The sequence below is a fragment of the Hermetia illucens genome, chromosome 3, assembly GCF_905115235.1.
Source record: "Hermetia illucens chromosome 3, iHerIll2.2.curated.20191125, whole genome shotgun sequence".
Taxonomy (NCBI): Eukaryota; Metazoa; Arthropoda; class Insecta; order Diptera; family Stratiomyidae; genus Hermetia; species Hermetia illucens.
In genome coordinates, this window is record NC_051851.1 from 144,547,959 (window position 1) to 144,566,717 (window position 18,759).

Genomic DNA, 18,759 nt, shown 5'->3' on the forward strand with positions numbered 1-18,759 from the left:
TTAATGTCCAAAATGTCAAAGTCCAGAGTCCAGCCTGGATGCTCCTGTCTTGTGCACGCGTGACTGGATTAATATTACGAACTCAGATTGTATTGATGTTGACAGTTTGATTTTGAACAAGGGGAGCCGCCATAGAAGAGAATTAAAATTTTCACCCCAACCCTATTTTATAATTAGGGTAAAGGAATTTATACTATTTAAAAGAAAATTATTGAAAATAGTTAAACCCACGTTGGGTGCCTATCTTCAAAATTTCCAGAATATCACTAATCTATATCTGAACCATACAAAATTAGGAACAGAAGAGGCTGAAATATCTCTTCTTCCCATTGCCTTAGAAACGAATGCCTCACTACACTAAGTCAGGTACAAATGGGGAAAACGAGAAGCAGAACACCTCCTGAACACAAATCCAGGCCAAACCCGCATGGTTTCGTTTTCATAACTCAACTGCTATCACCTTACGAATGTTCTTCAAGTCAGAATAATTCTAAAAATAACTTCCTTCAATATTCGTCTCCATTCAAGTGTCCTTTCCTTACTATGCCTACAAGATACCCCACAATTCCACCTACACCTTCAGCAATAGCTCCAGCGTATCTCAAGAAAAAATGCTTCATCAGCTTTTCGGACGAACTCGAGAAATGAATGGAAACTGAAAAAAAACAGAATTTTTTCCGCATGGTCAATAGTTCACCCTTACACGTTCACTCCTCCCATTTATTTTCGCTGAATGTATAGAAACGGAACTGACCGAAAAAAGAAATTTAAGTTCTTGGAAAAAGAAAAAAAAAGGGAATGACATTCTTACTGTCACCACCTGGAAGGTTTTGTGGTCCTGAGGAATTCCAATTGCAGGAAAATATACAGTTTAAGAGGATTGAATGGGACAGATGGTCAGATGCCTAATGGCTGTACCGTTGATCCGACATGAATGAAATTAGGACGAAGATAAATTGTTATGTCAAATTCAAGGATAAATTTGTGGAAAAATTCTATATTTATGGCTTACCGGTTTAGTTAAGAGGGTTTTTTCAATTGGGGGTGGACGGGGTGGTATTCATTTTATCATTTGAAATATTATTAATAAATAATAATCGCAACCTGATTAAACCTTTAGAAATTTAAATAAATTGGTCCTCCATCAGAGAACTTAAAATGGGAGACCCTTGTAATGATCAACGTAGATTGATGATTCTAGGAGACCTCCTTTACGTAGTAAACTAAGGAATACCTTAGAAAGATTTAGCTGACTCCTGAATGAGGAGTGATTGGAAGTTGCGACTTGGTTGTAATATATAATAACGCGGTAGTTCTCAGCTCCATTATCCGTAGCACTAGAATAGCATCAAAGACTAGATTCGTAAATAACTTTCTTTCATCATAACTCCCTTAGGCCATCTTTAATTGAATTTCAACCTTTCTCGAACAGCCAGACCAGGTAATACCTACACTTTAAGTAGAATATAAAGGAGAGTAAACTGGTTTAATCTATTATAAAAGCTGATATGGACCGGTCATCCCATTGAATAGGAAAGTTTATCAAGGAAGTTGGAGTTTTGGTTTTTAGCCCCGTAAGTTTTTAAACATGATGATGCATGGAGCAAAATAAAGACTGAGTTTTGAGGGTACAAGAAATATCTTCAGAAAAGAGTTTTCTGTATTGGTTCATTGTATTTCTTGGTGGACGCTGCCCACCATCCCGAGTGCGATTGTATGGAAAACTACAACAGGACTAGGGATCAAGGCCTTTGAAGAATTATTCGATTGACACAGCTCTAGCTTGCCTTCCTTTCATCTTCTTTTATGTCAACTCTAAGCCTAAAAGAACTCGCTACACACCACTCAGCAAATCAATATCAAATTATGCAACAGAAAAACATACCAATGTGTTACCTCCTTCGAAAAGGTGTCTAGTTTACCTGGATATTATTTCTAAAACTCCCAGTTATATGCACGTGCTCGGTCTGCATAAGTCCCCAACTTTGGAGTCATCTCCTCATGTTCCTCACATTGGCTACTTGTATCCAAGACCATCACCCATACTTTTTCTAATACAAAATACATCTAAAGAGCTCCATATTTTGACCAAATTTCATGATAACAGGTTGAGTAACTTGTTTATGCTAGACAAGCAGATAGACAAACAAGTAGAGTCAATGATGGGGCTGAATACTGAGCGAGATAAGATACCGACGCAAAACTCATGTATTGTCTGAAACCTCGACACATATAAACGTTTCCCTGAGAAAAACCCTCGGTTTTAGTGAGACATTAGCCAAGGATATCTGCATATTTCGTGAATTCTATTTATACTCACTCTCCTAGCTAGCGTGCATGCCCTCTTTCGTCCCGATAACTCGTTTCCCCGATGGAACGAACATTATAATCACATTCACGAATGCACCTTCTGATAAATTTGAAGAGCCAGGAGTAACCGTTGCCTTGATCCCTGTTTAGAAGTTTATCTTTTCGTGTTGTATGGATTTCTACCCCTTCGGTCACGTATAACTTCCTATCTCAACACTACACCCAAAGTGATCACCAGGCGATCTCTCTCCACATCAGGAATGGAGGGGGCGACAGTCGAGTGAGCAACAGAAGCAGAAAAACCAGGAAGCTAGGTGGTCCATTGGACCTTTCGAGGAAGAGACGTTCCTGGCGACTTCAGAAGGAGGTTACGACCCGAAGGGAACGGCGCTTGAAAAAGTGAGCCAGTTATGTTAACGGATAATTGAGGCCTGCGACTCTACAATGGCGTGACGGAAGTTCCATCACAGTAGGAAACCAAACTACTGGTGGAACCAAGAAATCGCGATGTTGAGGGCATCGTGTCTGCAAGTGAGGAGGTTTGATAAAGGATCAGAGAGAAGCCAGAATATCGACAGTCGGAGAAGGAATACCGCGATCTTCGAAGTAGCCTTAAGAAAGCTATACAGGAAAGTAAGTGGAATTGATACAAGCAGTTGTGCCTTGAAGCAAATACGAACCCGCGGGTGCTGCTTACCAGGCTGTAATGAACAAGATTCGTGGACAAAAATCACCCCAAGTGACGTGCCCGCGACTCTTGTTCAAAATAATTACAATTCTTTTCCCACAACAGAAAAAAAGTGAACCTCAACTAAACGTGCAATAAGACGTCTCCACAATGCCAGGGGTTGCCGAAGAGGAAGTACGGGAGAATTGTCGACGAATTCGGGATAATAAAGGTCCGGGATTGGATGGGATTCCAAACAAAACCCTTAAGTTGGCAGCTAAAAAAGATGTCAGGCTGGTCTGCTAAAGCTCTGGATGAGCAGACCTTCATAGAGGTATGGCTAGACCAACCTAATAAAGCAGGCGCCTCTACGGGTAGAGCTGCCAATATGGCAGCCCGCAAAACCCTCAAGTTCGCCAAGTAGACGGCGTAGACAGCTTCCAGCGACCTCTGAATATGACAGCAATACCGCTAGTCACCAGTGACAAACTGCTGGAGATCTTCGCAAGAATAGGAGATAACAAAGCTCCTGGTCTGGATGGCGTGCCGAATAGGGCCCTTAAGCTTGCCGTGAAATCCAGACTGGACATGTTCGCTAAGTTGTTCGAAGCGTGCATGTCCGAGGGGATATTTCCTGCATCATGAAGCGGCAGAAGTTAGTGCTACTGCCTAAGGCTGCAAATCTCTAGGTGATCCAAACTCTTATAGACCTATTTGCCTTTAGACACTGTGAGGAAATGCTAGAGCGAGTGATCTATAATAGATTACTCCTGGTTGTTGAGAGCCAAGGCGGTTTTCAGATCGACAATATGGGTTCCGTAAAGCCAGATCAACCATTGATGCATCGAAATGGTTACTGGCTTGGCTGAATCCATGGAAAGGGCAGTACTAGCAAAGATTGCGTGATGGTGACCCTGGATGTGAGAAATGCATTCAGTTCAGCCAATTGGAACCTAATACGGAAATCCCTGGCGAAGATATTTTCGTCTATCTTACAGCTATTGTCAACAGCTATTTACAAGAATGGAGGCTTTCGTATGACACTGATGACGGACCCCAGGAGTACGTTGTCTTTGCGAGTGTCCCACAGGGCTCTAAACTGGGTCCACTGTTGTGAGACATCATGTAAACGATGTACTTAATCTTCCTCTTCTGGAGGAAGCCACGGTGGTGGGTTACGCCGGCGATATAGCGCTAGTTGTGGTCGCAAGGCACCTCGAAGATGCTGATTTATACCCATGCGAAGCGATCGGTGCTGTTAAGGGTTGGCTAGAGAGTTCTGGTCTGACACTTGCGGAGGAAAAAACGAAAGCGGTCCTCATCACCAAGCGCCGTAAGATAAATTATGCCCGTATTCAAATTGGGAATCATATCATCACTTCTAAGCCTGACATCAAACACTTGGGAGTGGTGATTGACGGGAAGCTTAGCTATAAGCAAGACGTGCAGTATGCTTATGACAAAGCATCCACTGCAAGTGTGGCCCGGGCAAGGATGATACCGAACGTGGGAGGGCCACGGCATGCTTTCAGGTTGCTTATGTCTAGGGTAGTGAGTTCGATCCTGTTCTATGCAGCTTCAGTTGGGAAAGTTATTGAAGGTTACATTCAACACTAACAAACTGAGTTCACGCTACAGAAGAACGGCTCTAAGGTTGGGGTCGGCATTCAAAACTGTTTCAGATGATGCAGCATTCGCCATCTCTGGAATGATGCCCATTGGTATCTTTGCAAATGAGATGACGAATAATGCGAAATCTATCTCTTCTTTATGGCAAACGAGAAACGCCGAAAGGAAGAGATTTATAAACAGATGGCAGGAGCGTTGGGAATGCTCGGGAAAGGGTCAGTGGCCACACAGGCTCATCCCTGCCTGCTGTGATATTAATTACAATCTTACCCAGTTTCTCACGGGGCACGGAGGATCTCGCCAGTACCTGTTCAGGTTTAAACTAGATACATCACCTGATTTTTGAAACTAGAATGGAATCCCAGAGGACGTATTTTTTCCCTGTCCACTGGTGATGGGAAGAATGCTAGCATGTCAGGAAGACTGGGATGCGATCAACTCCATCTTCGCATCTATCCAGAGTCAACTGCGAAAGGCAGAGGAGACAGAAAAGCGCGGTTACGTACGCCGCGTGGTGACGAAAGGTGACCCACTCGGTGGCGTGTCCAGGCCTGTGTTTTTTAAAGATCTCCGTCTCCTAAAAAAAGGGACAGACAGACAGACAGTAAACCGATATTAATAACGTTTTGTTTGACATAAAACCTTAAATATATGGGTGGAATTCCACTTACCACTGGAATCTGAAGAAAATGTTTCTGGAAAAATGAGAGATAATGGTACCATCAAAATATTTCAGGGCCTTCGCTGGAAAGGTAACGCATGATAACTTGAAGATTAAAATTTGCTTTTGGGTGGACCTCTCAATAAAGGACTTTCAGTTTGACCGTACATGAAGACCTAAGCTGCTGGTTGTGGAAAACGTAGAATTTGAGTTCATCCTCGACGAGGGTAGCTAGAAATCAGTGTTAGAAATTTTCAACTAGTTTTGCTGAACATCCAATAAGTGTCAAAACGACTTGGAAATAAAGCCCTCAATAGCTAATCGAATTTCCTAAAAGGCCGGAATAATAGACTCTCGATACCTCGAACCCTACCAACGTCACCTCATTTACAAAGTATACATTAGCCAAAATGAGCCATTCACCTGTAATAAAGAAACACCAAACAAGCAACAAAACACATATCGTACACACAAATAAACGTTCATAATATTTCAATGTATTATTTTACGACGTACGAGTCCAAGCAGGACTTTTTATCCTTACCCCCAAGTAAGTACCTACGTGGACTGGCATAAACGAAATTACTGCCATCATAATTCATGGCGACATTTTTGCGATCTTCTGGTTCGTTTCATATAAGACCAAGTGCAATAATATTAATGCTTTTCTCCGGATCATTGTGTACGGATTTAACGCTGAAGGATTTCATTACTTCCTCTCAACACCCCCGGGGTTATGGTGGCAAAAACTGAGCAGAGTCCATAAAATCACACCACACACTTTCCCAGAGTAATGCATTGCTCTCGTATTTGTATTCTAATTAAATTGACGCCATTTTATGACACCAGGACGATGTGAATGAAGGACATCAGCATTGACTATGATATTTTCATGATTACCACGAATGACACTGGAATGGGCAGGACAGTCGACAGTCGGGCATGCTTCTAGGATCACTCCGGATGGCGAGCTTTAATGACCAGTCCGAGGACATGTTGTTATCGACTCATTGTCATCCTGGGAGGGATGTGATGTAATTTCTAATAAACAGGACGACGTAAAAGATGTCGAGACAACATTTGAATATGACAATTTATGCGTGCTGCAACTCAGGACTGAGTGGGGATCCTGGCGCGCTCCAAGTAGTAGAGAAATCGAATCATTGAAATTCAGATTCCCTGCCAGGTCCTTTCGACTGGGAGCTTGTTACAACAGACAATCCGTTTTGCTGAATATCTCCATTCACGTCACCCTAATTTGACTTGCATATTCCCCTTGTGGAGTGTGTCGGCAGCAGACAAACCGATTCGTGTAGCTGTTCCAGGCCGTGATTTTCATTTCACAGTCACTTAAACAACATATTGAATTTCCCAATATAAACTTATCACAGGAGCAGCAATATTAAATGTTTTTTTACTGTTCGGGAATAACAACTGTTGCTCTCACGCACGAAAATTCAAGCGCACAAGAAGGACCCAGCCATTTTCCCAAGGAAAATGAGTTTCGGTCGTTTTAATTATATTTATTGCCAAGCTCGGCTATCGTTATGGAAATGCGTTTACATAAACAAATGACTTGAATTAATTATAGCGACAAGAGCCTATTCCGGCTCCTTGCTTTCGCAGGATGATGATGGAGGCAGGTAGGGAACTTGGTTTTCTAGACTGTTGGAGTAGCGTCGCGCGGGCAACTGAATCCTGAAAGCAGATTTTCCTTTTTAGATACACATTTTATCTCTACTTTGGTGAAGAGAAGCTTTGTGTGGGAGGTATCATATTACGGTTCGTTTTAAAGCTTTGTATGAGATTTGAAATTAAAATTAAGTATGTCCTTAATTACGATTCCTGTGAAGTTCCTCGTTTGGTGGATGCCTTTGTGGCAAGAATTATCACTTCATGTCTAGGACATGAATTCTCTCACATACCGAGTGCTTTTTCAAGGAGGCTCTTCACCAACGTAAATATTGAAATTGTAAAATCAGGCTCCGTTCCAAATGTTCTTTGACTCATTATATCTCGTTACGATCCTCCCTTACCTTATTTTCTACCCCAATGGTGGCACTGGAATCGTAGTGAACAAATAATGAAATATGCTTTATATCATTTCCCAAAAATGCAATTATACGGAGCATAAATTTTCAGCCCAGTTTGGAGCGCGGTGTGGAGAAAGAATCTCCACTCTGTACCATGTATCTTTATGAAATTTAGGTGCTACTATAGAGTAAGGCACCTTATTGTTTCCTTGCGAATACTGTGATTTATGCTCACCGAAAAGATGAAGCTAATATCTCAAATATTTCGGCAATAATTGCAGATTAAATGGGACTCTGACAATGATTTTTAGATAAGTTATGACTAGCAACGTAGTATCTTCTAAAAGGTTGGAGGATGCCCATAACACAGCTCCTCATTCACTACAATTGTGCACACTGAGCACATTACATTATGGGAGCGAGAGATATAACCAAGTTGTGAGTGATAGGCCATGGACAAGGAAGTGTCATCATTTTCTTCACCGAATATCTCACACTGAACGAACCTAAGGCCACCTGGGAATAGTTTCGATGGCTTATAGGATGAGAAAAAAAAACAAAGAAGAGGAGATTCTAACTTTGGGAGACTTTAACGACAGGACTCTAGAGCTAAATTGGAAATGTTTTCGAGAGCGGGACTTATTGTCCTAAATCTCGGTAGCACCTTCGGGGGTCGTCAGCGATCTTTAACCATAAGAGGGGGGGGTTAACGCCTAAGAGGTGTCTGAGTGAGTAGGAGCTATCGACAGTTTTCTGCCGACGTTGCTGGAGTGATGTGAGTTCAGAAGCCAACCCTTTCGAGACCCTGGTCGAATAGTGTGTATTGAGCCGGTATTAGTAGAGCTCGGTGCCCCGAGCAAGTGCTGACCCGTAGTTAAGCGTAGGTCAGGCCTAAGGGAACAAAGGTAGGAGCTTTGCCCTTGAAGATACACCCGCTGCTGACTATTGCCTTCCGCTCCCTTGCACACGAGGCGCTGGTGAAACTTACTTGGAAAACAAACATAACAAAATGGAAACAAGCCGAGAAACCGGAAACTAAACGCTTCAGGTATAAAAGGTATTGTGTTTCCCTATGTGAGGAATAACTTCGGAAAGTAGTTATCGAAACCTTTCATTTGATACCCCACATGACTATATTTGGTGAAAAAAAATGTACACCCCTATTTTGCATGCATGGGGCTCCCCCCCCCCCGCCCTTAAATTCTATGTAAATGGATGCAACTCACTGCATGCCTGAGTGTTCACACTTCCGAACTTTTCATCAAACGGTCTCCGAGAAAAATATGTGTGACGGGCAGACAGACTGACAGACGGACGGTAAACCGATTTTAATAAGGTTACGTTTTACACAAAATCTTAAAAAGGGGGGAGAAGTTGATTCTTAATGAATGGAATTTTAATATTCAACTCGAATGCCAATTATGGGCATGGGATACAGTTAATTCACACCAAATTGATAAGTTTGAACTGCTATAACTTTGACAATAATAGCCATGAAACTTGACATGCGTATTTGCGATACAGTTCTCTATGCCCGTGCAAAATTTAGTACTACTAGGACGAACTTAAGGGGGATTTTGAGTCAATTTTTAAAAGTTGGTAATATACTATTAGCAAGATTATTTCAGCTGGTGTCGGAATGGGGCATATTTTGAGGCCTAGACTTCATATAAGTGTCGCTTCCTGATTTTTTTTCGGATTTATGGTGTCAAGTGTGAAGTACTAATCGAGACCTTTCATTCGATACCCGATGCGTGAAAGAGTGGCCGACCGTCCTAGTCAAGGAAGAAAAGTACATCAGGAAATGCACGAGACTGGTGTAGCATAGCAGTTGGCAACGTGCCTCCAAAAGAACGGGTTAATGAAGCTGGACGAACTATTAGACCGCATCTCCTTCGACAGTCGAACCTGGACATTAGCAGAACACGCGCGGAAAACAGAAACAGCCGTATTTCCCGCTGAGGACACTATTAGCGCCAAACGGATCGCGGATAGCAAAGCGAACTGGGGAAAAAGCGACAAGATGAAGAAGTGCCTGAAGGAGACTTTACCCCAGTAGTTTCGAGAGCTCAAAAAAGAAGGCAAAACAGGACAAAAGGAAAGAACTCGCTACGCTGTCAGAGACTAGTCTGACCAAAGACAAGGAGGCTAGAAACCGAAAACCACTAACAGAAAAAACGAGGAAACCGAGAAGTGCTGGACGGTCGGCTCTGCTGAGTAAGTCGACGGAAAGCAAAACATTCGGGGAAGTCCTCAGTGAAATCTGTTACAAGATGAAACCCGAACACAATGAAGCAGAAGTGTCTACGATACGGAAACGAAGGGCGGCGAAGTCCACGTCGAACTAGGCCCAAAGACGACTAACGAGAGTACGGTTAAGGCTGGAGAGAAGGCTCTGGTTTTTAGTCAAGAGCCTATGTGCTCTCTAAAAGTCCAAGATCTTGACTGTTTCATAAAAAGTGGTAACCAATACCCGGAAAGGTATCGCTTCCGTGAATGCTCGAGGCCAAAACCACCGTGGTGGAAGTCTCTGAGCAATTTGCGAGAATGCTCCTTAACAGCGGGAAAATCAATGGGCAGTGTGCAGGGTACGAATGCCGATAACCTCCACTAAGTGCTACAGCTGTCTGCACTATAGATACACGTCAGCAACTTGCAAGGGACCCGAAATGGGAACAGCGTTCCGCAGATGTGGCCAGGTAGGTCACCAAGCGAAAACCTGCAATGAAAACGAAAGCTGCATTGTCTACGGGGATCGTGGCGTCTCTGGTGAGAGCTTTGGATGCACCATAGTTTCCAGACTCTGTCGAATCTTTAGGGTGGTTCGGAACGATGTCCGACTTCGTGTTCTTGTCCAAGACCAAAAGAATGGTTTTGTCTAAATTTGGTGTTTAGAAATGACGTTTTCTGGTGTTTACCTGACGCCGAATTAGAAGATGCTGGATTTCCGGCACGGCTTCATGCTCTGGAGGATACCATTTCGGGTACAAAAGGGCGGATTTTAGTAGGAGGTGATTTTGATGCTAGGGCCCTGGAATCCAGCCATGCCTCAGCCAGACACCAGAGGACAATGGAACCTGAAAATGGTGGCGAGAACAGGACTCGTAAATTTAAATACCGCATGTATACCAATGCACTGCGCGGCTTATCGAAACATTTAGATCCATCGCTGAACCGAACCCACGGTAAGATTGATTACCCAAAATTTTAAGTGGGTATCGAAATTTTCGGTCCTACCTACATAAGCTTGGGAAAGCGTGATCTCCTTATTGTGTGTTCTGCAATGGAGTGGTGGACTACACCGCACAACTTTTTTCACTTGTGAAAGGTTGGTTCGTCACCAGCTTTATGTAGACACAGTGGGGCTCTCTCCAGACAACATAGTCAGAGAGGTGTTGAGGAGCGCTAGTAGATAAAGCCTTATTGCGCATTATGTTCGCGCTCTTCTTGTTGCAAAGAAGATTAAGCTCGAGTGGTGAAGGGGTCCTTCAAATAAAGGCATTCCCTGACCTAGGGGTGGTGAAAGGCATTCCCTGACCTAGGGGCTTCCAACGTCGAAAGAACGGTAAAGCTAGCGCTAAGTAATGTGTCAAACGGTTCTGGGCTAGTTCTCTGATGACAGGAAAATGTTTAGTTGGTAGTCCGATGGCATACTGTTGTGGAACTCCAACAGTCTGTGCATAAATGCATTCAAATACCATACTCCAAAAAAGGAAAACCGTTGGCACCCCAACATTCCGACACCTAGAGAGGAGTACCCCAGATGTTGAGATGTTGTCTTTCCCACGGAGTCAGCGTTGCAACCATGAAAACTACAGGAAGGCCAATTACCACTCCTACATTTCCTTCCAAATGACAAACGGCTCTTCTCCCAGGTAGAACATCGACAAAGTCAACATTGACGGACGTGGATAGAAGGACTGCGGCTGGATCGTTAGCACACTTAACGATGAGCCTTATCGCTTTAGCTTGCCATGCATCGGCGCCCAAAAGGATCGCTTGTGTAATGGTAGATAGCTGAAATTGCAAGTGTACGAAGGAACTGCCTCAGACTTCGGCCAATTGCATAGTGCGCAGGATGTCAAGATAACGTAACTCTTGGAACCGTAGAATATAAGAGAGCGAGAAAGGAACTCCGCTTCGAAATCAACAATCAAAATGAGCGTTGCGGGGACTCATGTGACCTCGAGTTAAGTTGGTTGACGAAAAACTCGGCGCTCATTAATTACCCTGTTCCATGAACGTAGTTCTTCACTGCCGTAATAAATCATGCAGGCACTTTTCCTCTCCACTCCAACCAATCTGAGGCTATGGGTGAGAAGGGAATACTGAGGAGAACTACAAGAGGCGATCTGGAGCATCAAGGATAAAAAAATCAACGGGGTGGGATGGTATCCTCATTGAAGTACTGAGACTTGTACTCAGGCGTAAGCCGGAAATTTGCGAGGCTCGTGCTGATAAGCAAAGGCAAACATGATCCCTAGGCACTGTTAGCGTACCGTCCTCTCAGTAAGTTTAACACAACCGGAAAACTAGTTAAGAAGCTCATCAAGCTGAGATTGACTGGCGAACTACATGCGTTGAAAGACATCTCGATGAAATCATATGGTTTTAGAGCGGCGCGATCCATTAATGTGATTGGGGAAGTAGTCCAAGTGGTGAGACCTTAATCCGGACCTTTGAAATGCCAAGGCGTCGTTTGCTAATTAGAACGATTCAATCCATCATTCTTTACGGTTCTGAATTTTAGGCTGCCGCCCTCAGCAGGGAGAGGTACCGCAAGCGCCTAGCTAAAGTGGAACGGCGAGATCCACCATAGAATTTAGGAATCTCACCAGTAATGGTCATAAAAGCGGTTACTAAAATCGCCTTCCATGCTGCAGAGTGAAGGACGATACACCTTCGTGAAGCGAAGTGAAGGAAATGAGGAAGCCGCCATTAGCGAAGGAAGCGACTGCATTCGCAGCGAATACTGCTATCCTGGCAAAGAAACTCGAAGAGTAAATGGAGCGTGCTTACCATTAAAAACGTGCGGTCGTGTTCAATAGAAACTATGGTTAGGTTGAGTATTACCTAAGCGGGCACGGATTCAGTCTTACCTGCATACAATTGAGAAATCACGGTAGCCCGATTGTATATACTGCGAGAATGTGGCGGATGATGCCTATTACAGCTTCGTAGCAGAAAACCCAGCTTTGTAGTAGAAAAAACTTTCGTTGTCCTGACCATTGATGGTCCGAAACCCAAGATGCCAGACTAGCTCCATTAGTTCTTAATATTGTACAACTTTTTTTAACGCGGCAACAGTTTTTCAGTTACCTACCTGACAAGACCACCACGACCACCGTTAGCATCGGAGACAAAAGTTGTCCTTGAAGACAACCAAGTGCCACTACTATAATTTTGACCCAAAGCATCACGTTGTTTTCACTGATATTAAGTAGTTTCAACACCTTTTGGAAGGAGGGTGTTTCAGAACTGTCACGTCAGGTATATACAGCCTATAAACGCTCAGACAAGGCTTATCACATCAAATAACCTTCTAGTATTCGAAGGCAGTGAACAACGGAGAAGCAAATACTCCGTCACGTACATCTTCCTTGACTTCTCATTTGATCATGGGAACTCGGCTACAAGCTTGTCACCCGGAAAATCGAGGCTCTGCGGAAGCCCTGAATACTAAGTAACGGTCGGATTACCCCCTTTTCGCAATAAGAGAGCTCAAAAAAGTGGTTCTCATTACGAAAAACAAGACTGCGCCAGGTCCTGATGGTGAGCTTACAAACTGGTGTTCCGCCAACGGCCACACTTGTCGCTTGGTGCGTTGAACCCTTGCTAGAAGAAGAGCATTTTTCCTTGTCGCTGGAAAGTGGCTAGACTCGCGCTGATCAGCGAGGGAAAATGAGGCCCGGAGCTGCCGTTTGCATACCGTCTGCGTGATACGGGCGGGAAGGTGCTCGAGAAGTTCATCAGGAGTTGACTTCCTGAAGCGATCCGCGCTGCCGAGAAATTATCCCCACGGCAGTTCGAGTTCAGAACAGTGAGATCCACAGTGGATACTTTTATGGAGGCCGTGGATGCGGTTCATCGAGCCGAGGCACACAGCAGCTGATCTCGATGGATAGTGCGCCTCATTATGCTTGATGTCACAAATGCCATTCATAAGATGGACAGATATGCTAGGAACATTAGAAAAATAATTCCACGTGCCAAGCTAAACAGGCGCAAAACAGACTTGGTATATTGATGCGAAGGGTAAGCGGGTGAATGACTGCTCATGGTTTTAGCCTTGCGTTGGAAAAACCAAAGTAGTCATCCTGATCAGACAGAGAATCCCGACCTTCCGTCCCATATCGATCAGCGAGTTGACTATAGAGTCAAAACCAGTGGTTAAATACGTCGGTTTAATGCTCGACTCGAAGATGACCTTCCGCAAGCAAATTAACGCACCATCGGACAGGGCGTCAGCCGGAGTCTCGCCTTGCGTCGGCCAATGACGAATATTGGGGACTGACTTTACTAGGAGACGTCTCCTTATAGGAGCAACGGAGTCGGCTCTGCTCTATAGCACGGAGGTATGAGCTGACACCCCTGACAAAGAGTTGCATCGTAAATGCCTCGCTCAAGTGCAGAGACGGGGAGTTTTGTGTGTGGCGTCTGCTTACCGCACTGTCTCAGAACCGGCCGTGAGGTGATCGCTGGAGTGATCTACGTTGTCCTTGCCAAGTGCCTAAGGGCGAGAACTTAAGAGAGGTGAAGAAGATTATCGCACCCTTTCCGAGTGGCAACCCTTGTGGCAAAATGAGCCTAGGGGTAGATGGACTGCGCGGCTCATCGACAATGACCCATGGCCAAATCGAACGCACGGTGAGATTGATTATTTCCTTACTCAACTTTTAAGTGGGCATGGAGGTTCTCAGTCTCACCTCCACAATATTGAGAAGGCGCGATCTCCTAATTGTCCTACTGCCCTAACTGAAGAGCTACATGTCCAACAACGATGGAAGAGCTACAAGAATGAGTATTCAAACACAATGAAGGACCTCGGAGATCGAAGATCAGGAAGTGAGTGCTAATAAAGGAAAAGCACTTTCCTCCACAAGTTTTGGTATCACAACTGCGTCCTGGTAAAGATCACATTCCTGGAATCGTATCCGTGCAACATAAAAACGTAGTGACAAAGGCTCTATTAACAATATCTGTCAATTGACATATACCAAGCAGATGACAATGTTTCCGAGAAATACCATATATATCCTATACGAGGTTTCAACACCATCAGAATCGCAGCACTTTAAGAAATTTTAATATTGCGGTTGACCAAAAACTTATGGTCTACATCTGCAGCACTGCCTTTTAATTATCGGCAGGTTTTCCAAGCATAGTCTATTCATCCCCTTGCCTAACCAGCAGGTTCAACTGTCTCTAATCGCAGTACATTTTATACCTCACCGAAGAAGCCGGTTCTAATCAGCGTTTTTCACCGATAGACAAATCCCCCGAAACTAACTGAGCCTGTAGAACGCCGATCATCCTTGATCAAACAATAGTCCTTCCCAGATGACATTCAGACCTCTTCAATGGAGAAGCTTTTCGGTATGACGCTTCGGATTCTAAACGAGTTCTTCTCTCCATCGGATATTTGAGACCCCAGACCTTCGCCGTTTGTAGAAGGAACACGTCCCCTCGCCAAGGATATTAAACTAACTCATGCTTGAGCATGTCGCTGCACAGAAATCCTCAAATATCGAAGATGTGCAGACGTGATCACATGTAACCAAGCGTGCCGACACGATGCGAAAGCTCATAGAGCAGTCCAACATCTATTAAAAATCGGCGAACGGCTGACTGTGCTCGTCTTCCATCAAAATTCTAAAATCGGCGTTTCGTAGCTGACCAGCTATTTCAATGTCAGCTTCCTCATTCCGAATAAATTATGGGATTTCCAGCCGGAAGACCGCCTTTGGGAGTCCATAGTCGCGCTAATTCTTCAAAACCTTAAAAACGTGCCGAAAGTAGGTGACGAAAGCAGAAACCCGTGTCAGGCTATCCTTTGTTGTTAGAGCTATACATGTCAATTTTTGAAGCTTGAACCAACCTAGTTGACAGCTCGTGCCTAAGACACCATATTAAGAAGATGGGTTAGTTGTTTTCCATCAAGTAACGCCCCATCATTTTGGACCTCATTTTGACATCCTGATTCCTGAAGCCCAGGAAGTTTCATTAAAGCTAACCCAAAATATATGGCTTCCTCTGTGTTTGACTTAAAGTCAATCAACACTTTTCAGAAATCGTCCGCCTTTGCGAGAATATGCACGAAATTTCATTCGAAGTACATAGAAAGCCCCTTTTACCTTGCTGTCAAGCCAATAGGGGATGTTATACATCCATCACACTTTTTCCATATAAAATAACCACCCCTGCCTCGGCTTTCCCGATGACCATAGCACTCCGACTTCTACACTGAACAACAAACACTCACTTAACCTCTAGTCCTTCTTCTCGCATCCGAAAGGTAGGTTAACCCCAAGTTAACTACACTCAACCATAGCCACGGGCATCGAAATGAAATTATCCTTGCGAATCCTGACGGAAATATCATGAAAGAATTTGTGGCAGTTGGAAAACTCCGATGATGACGGCAATTCAACTCCAAGCATGGAGGGAGTGATGAATGAGAAAAAGCAACGATAGAAAAAGTTTTATTGGTTTTTAACAAAACGGCGAGAGGGAGCGCTAGAAAAAGGCCGACCCTTCTGACTGAACTAGAGCAAACTATGGGAAAGTTAAATAAAAATTAAAAGCTAGAGAAATAGTTGCGGTTACAGTTGTTGTTGCCGGGAGGATCTAAGAGTGGATGGGGTGGATCCATTGTGCGTGGTTTGCTCTAAATTGAATTGTCGGCTATAAAACAATCTGGGAAACATTTCAGCGTTTGATATGGCAGGAATCAAAGAACGCTTTGTGCGATGGATACGTGAGGAGAACAGGAAGAAGGTCAATTTGTTGCTTGTTTGTAGGTTTCAGCTTGAAGACTTTCCATTGTTCAGGAACGTGGTTAGGCCTCAGAATTCCTTTCAGCCAATGCGTTCTCCGACTTTGAAAGTAAACGATGAGGTACTACAACTGAATCGAAAGGAAATGGAAAGGGGGTAGTTTCCGATGTAGGAGCAAACTACATAAATATGTGGGAAATAAAGCCAAGGGTTGCAATCCGAGCAGTTCAACCACAAACCAAGCACTTAAATCCGCTGTATATAAACTGAGAACGGATACTTTCCCCGACGCCAACTTCTAATCCTCTCTAGTGGGACAATATTAAGCTGAAATCCTTCTTGTCTTAATATCCTACATGCGACGTTCTTGTTATATGACCTCTTAATACTCTCCAAATGGCAATTCATTAGAAACGAGGGAAGACATTGGACGTCCGATGTAAGATGAAGAGAAATGGCTTCTCGGAGCACTTAACTGTTAAGAAAACATGGAATCTAAGTGAAATTAAACAAGAACAGGAAAAAATTCAGTCGCATGTTTGCTTGTTTGTGGACGCTATTATATCCGTAGGAGACTCATGTATCCTAGCAAAATGGGGCTATACATGTGAGTATAGGCTGCTGAGGGTAAGTTTACATTTTTCTATCTTCCGAGGACTCAACGCTAACTTTACAAACTCTCCTTCTTTAGCTTGGAAGTTTCCTAATGAGAGAAACTCACCCTTTATCTAAATTCTGAAATAAAAGCAGACACCACTGCTTTCTGTATGCGTAAATTTCTGCTAAGGACTCTTAGTTCATAAAAACCTTCAATTATAAAATCCATTTCATTCCGGCAGTGTCCCATTTAGCTTCAGTTCCTGCAAATGTCACTCCAAACTTCCTGCACATGAACTACCCCTTAGGCTTGCATATATCCTGCCCCCATCGTCCCTGCACCCCCACCTGATCCTACCACCACCCGGGCGGTTTTAAAAGTTGAAGGTTATGTCCCATAAAACTTAGATAAAAATGTCGTCATTTGAAAAGCCTGGAAAGTAGAACTCACCACCAAAGCCTGTTGTTCCTGACGATGATGGCGGTGTTGGATACAGCATTCTCGGCACATACAGATTTAAGTAGAGGCAATCTTCCGATTGGTTCGCAAGCAACGGAAGTAGACGTCGCAGTTGGGCAAGACGTCCACGTGGTACTTCAAGAAGCGCTTCTGGACCGGATGGCGCAACGGGAGCAACTTGTGGGCAAACCGCGGAAAATCGATCTGCCAAGCGTGTGTTGCGCCACGTTGATGGGGTCACGGGTGGCATGTATCTGAAATGGAAAGGAGAAAAGTTAAGAACAAGGAAAAATACTTGAAGAAAAGTCATGAAAAAGTTTCTCGTAGTGAATGAATGAATCATAAAAGTGTCAGTAAGTTTTAAGTCCTGATGGATTTACTATATGCATGCAGTCAATCCATCATGAGGAAAGTTGTGAAGTGATTTATCCACGGGAGACTGTTTCAGTGTCTCGGGTTAATGTTTATTAGCTAAAGTTTCGTCAGGGGTATTATTCTAAATTTAATGCACTGCAGGGGGTAGGTTTTAAAAAGTCTAGGCATTGATCCCAGATCCGCCAAAATGAGATTTTCGGTTGGATATAAAGTTGAGCAGTTCTGGCTTCATTAGATTAGATGATATTTGGGAGAAGATAATGAAGGGGGACAGAAAGTTAACTCTGTCGTCCTTGAATTTATCATCCCCTACAATGCCACGGAAAATTAAGTTTACTATGGGGTAAAAAGTTTGACTTCGTAACCGAAGTTGCTTTAAAAAAACATTGGAGATTGTTTTGTATGCTTTCTTATTTATTTAGGGATAATCGCGGTGTATTTGCAACATTTCGGTGGGGAGGGGGTGACAAGCAATCCCAAGGTCCCGGCAGAGAATCGCATTTGCATGACGGTTTCTTTTTAATGAAAAGTAAAAGTGTCAGATATACTATCCTTAAAGCACAACAAATTATTCGGTTATCAGTCTGTTGAAGTTCAATTCAATTAAGAGTGTCCAAACGTGAATATGGAAACTTTTTGCTTCAAACAGAGGTAAAAATCTTCAAAGGACTCTGTCCTAGACATGATAGTATGTGGAATTTTTGCCCAGTAAAATCATCCCCTACTCTCATGTGGCGGAGCTCACTAGTTAAGTTTCCTTGTTTTTTTATCCGCGGCATTCGTAACGGCGTCTTCCTTTCCTCTTCCGCTTTTCGCAGGCATTGGAACAATACGGGCGTTTTGGAATACGCAGTTTTGACAATCAGGTGAGGTGTCTAATTTAAACCTAAGCAAGTATTAACGATATCCTCCATTTCCGATGAGAAATTGCATGAAATTATGGTTGATCTTCTCAACCTGTAAGTCCAACGGCTCTTTACTTATAGATTCCTCTCTTTCGGATTTTTTTCACCTGTAATAAAGAAGTGATG

General features: G+C 43.5%; 1 protein-coding gene across 2 annotated transcripts in view; it reads right to left on the minus strand.

Annotated features, from left to right (window-relative positions):
- The window catches only part of LOC119653028, a 330,936-nt gene that overhangs the window by 214,381 nt on the left and 97,796 nt on the right, over positions 1-18,759 (minus strand). For both annotated transcript variants that reach the window (XM_038057473.1, XM_038057472.1), the window contains exon 3: positions 17,345-17,607. In XM_038057473.1, coding sequence (XP_037913401.1) covers positions 17,345-17,607 — 263 coding nt within the window. The remainder of the gene's footprint in view (positions 1-17,344; positions 17,608-18,759) is intronic.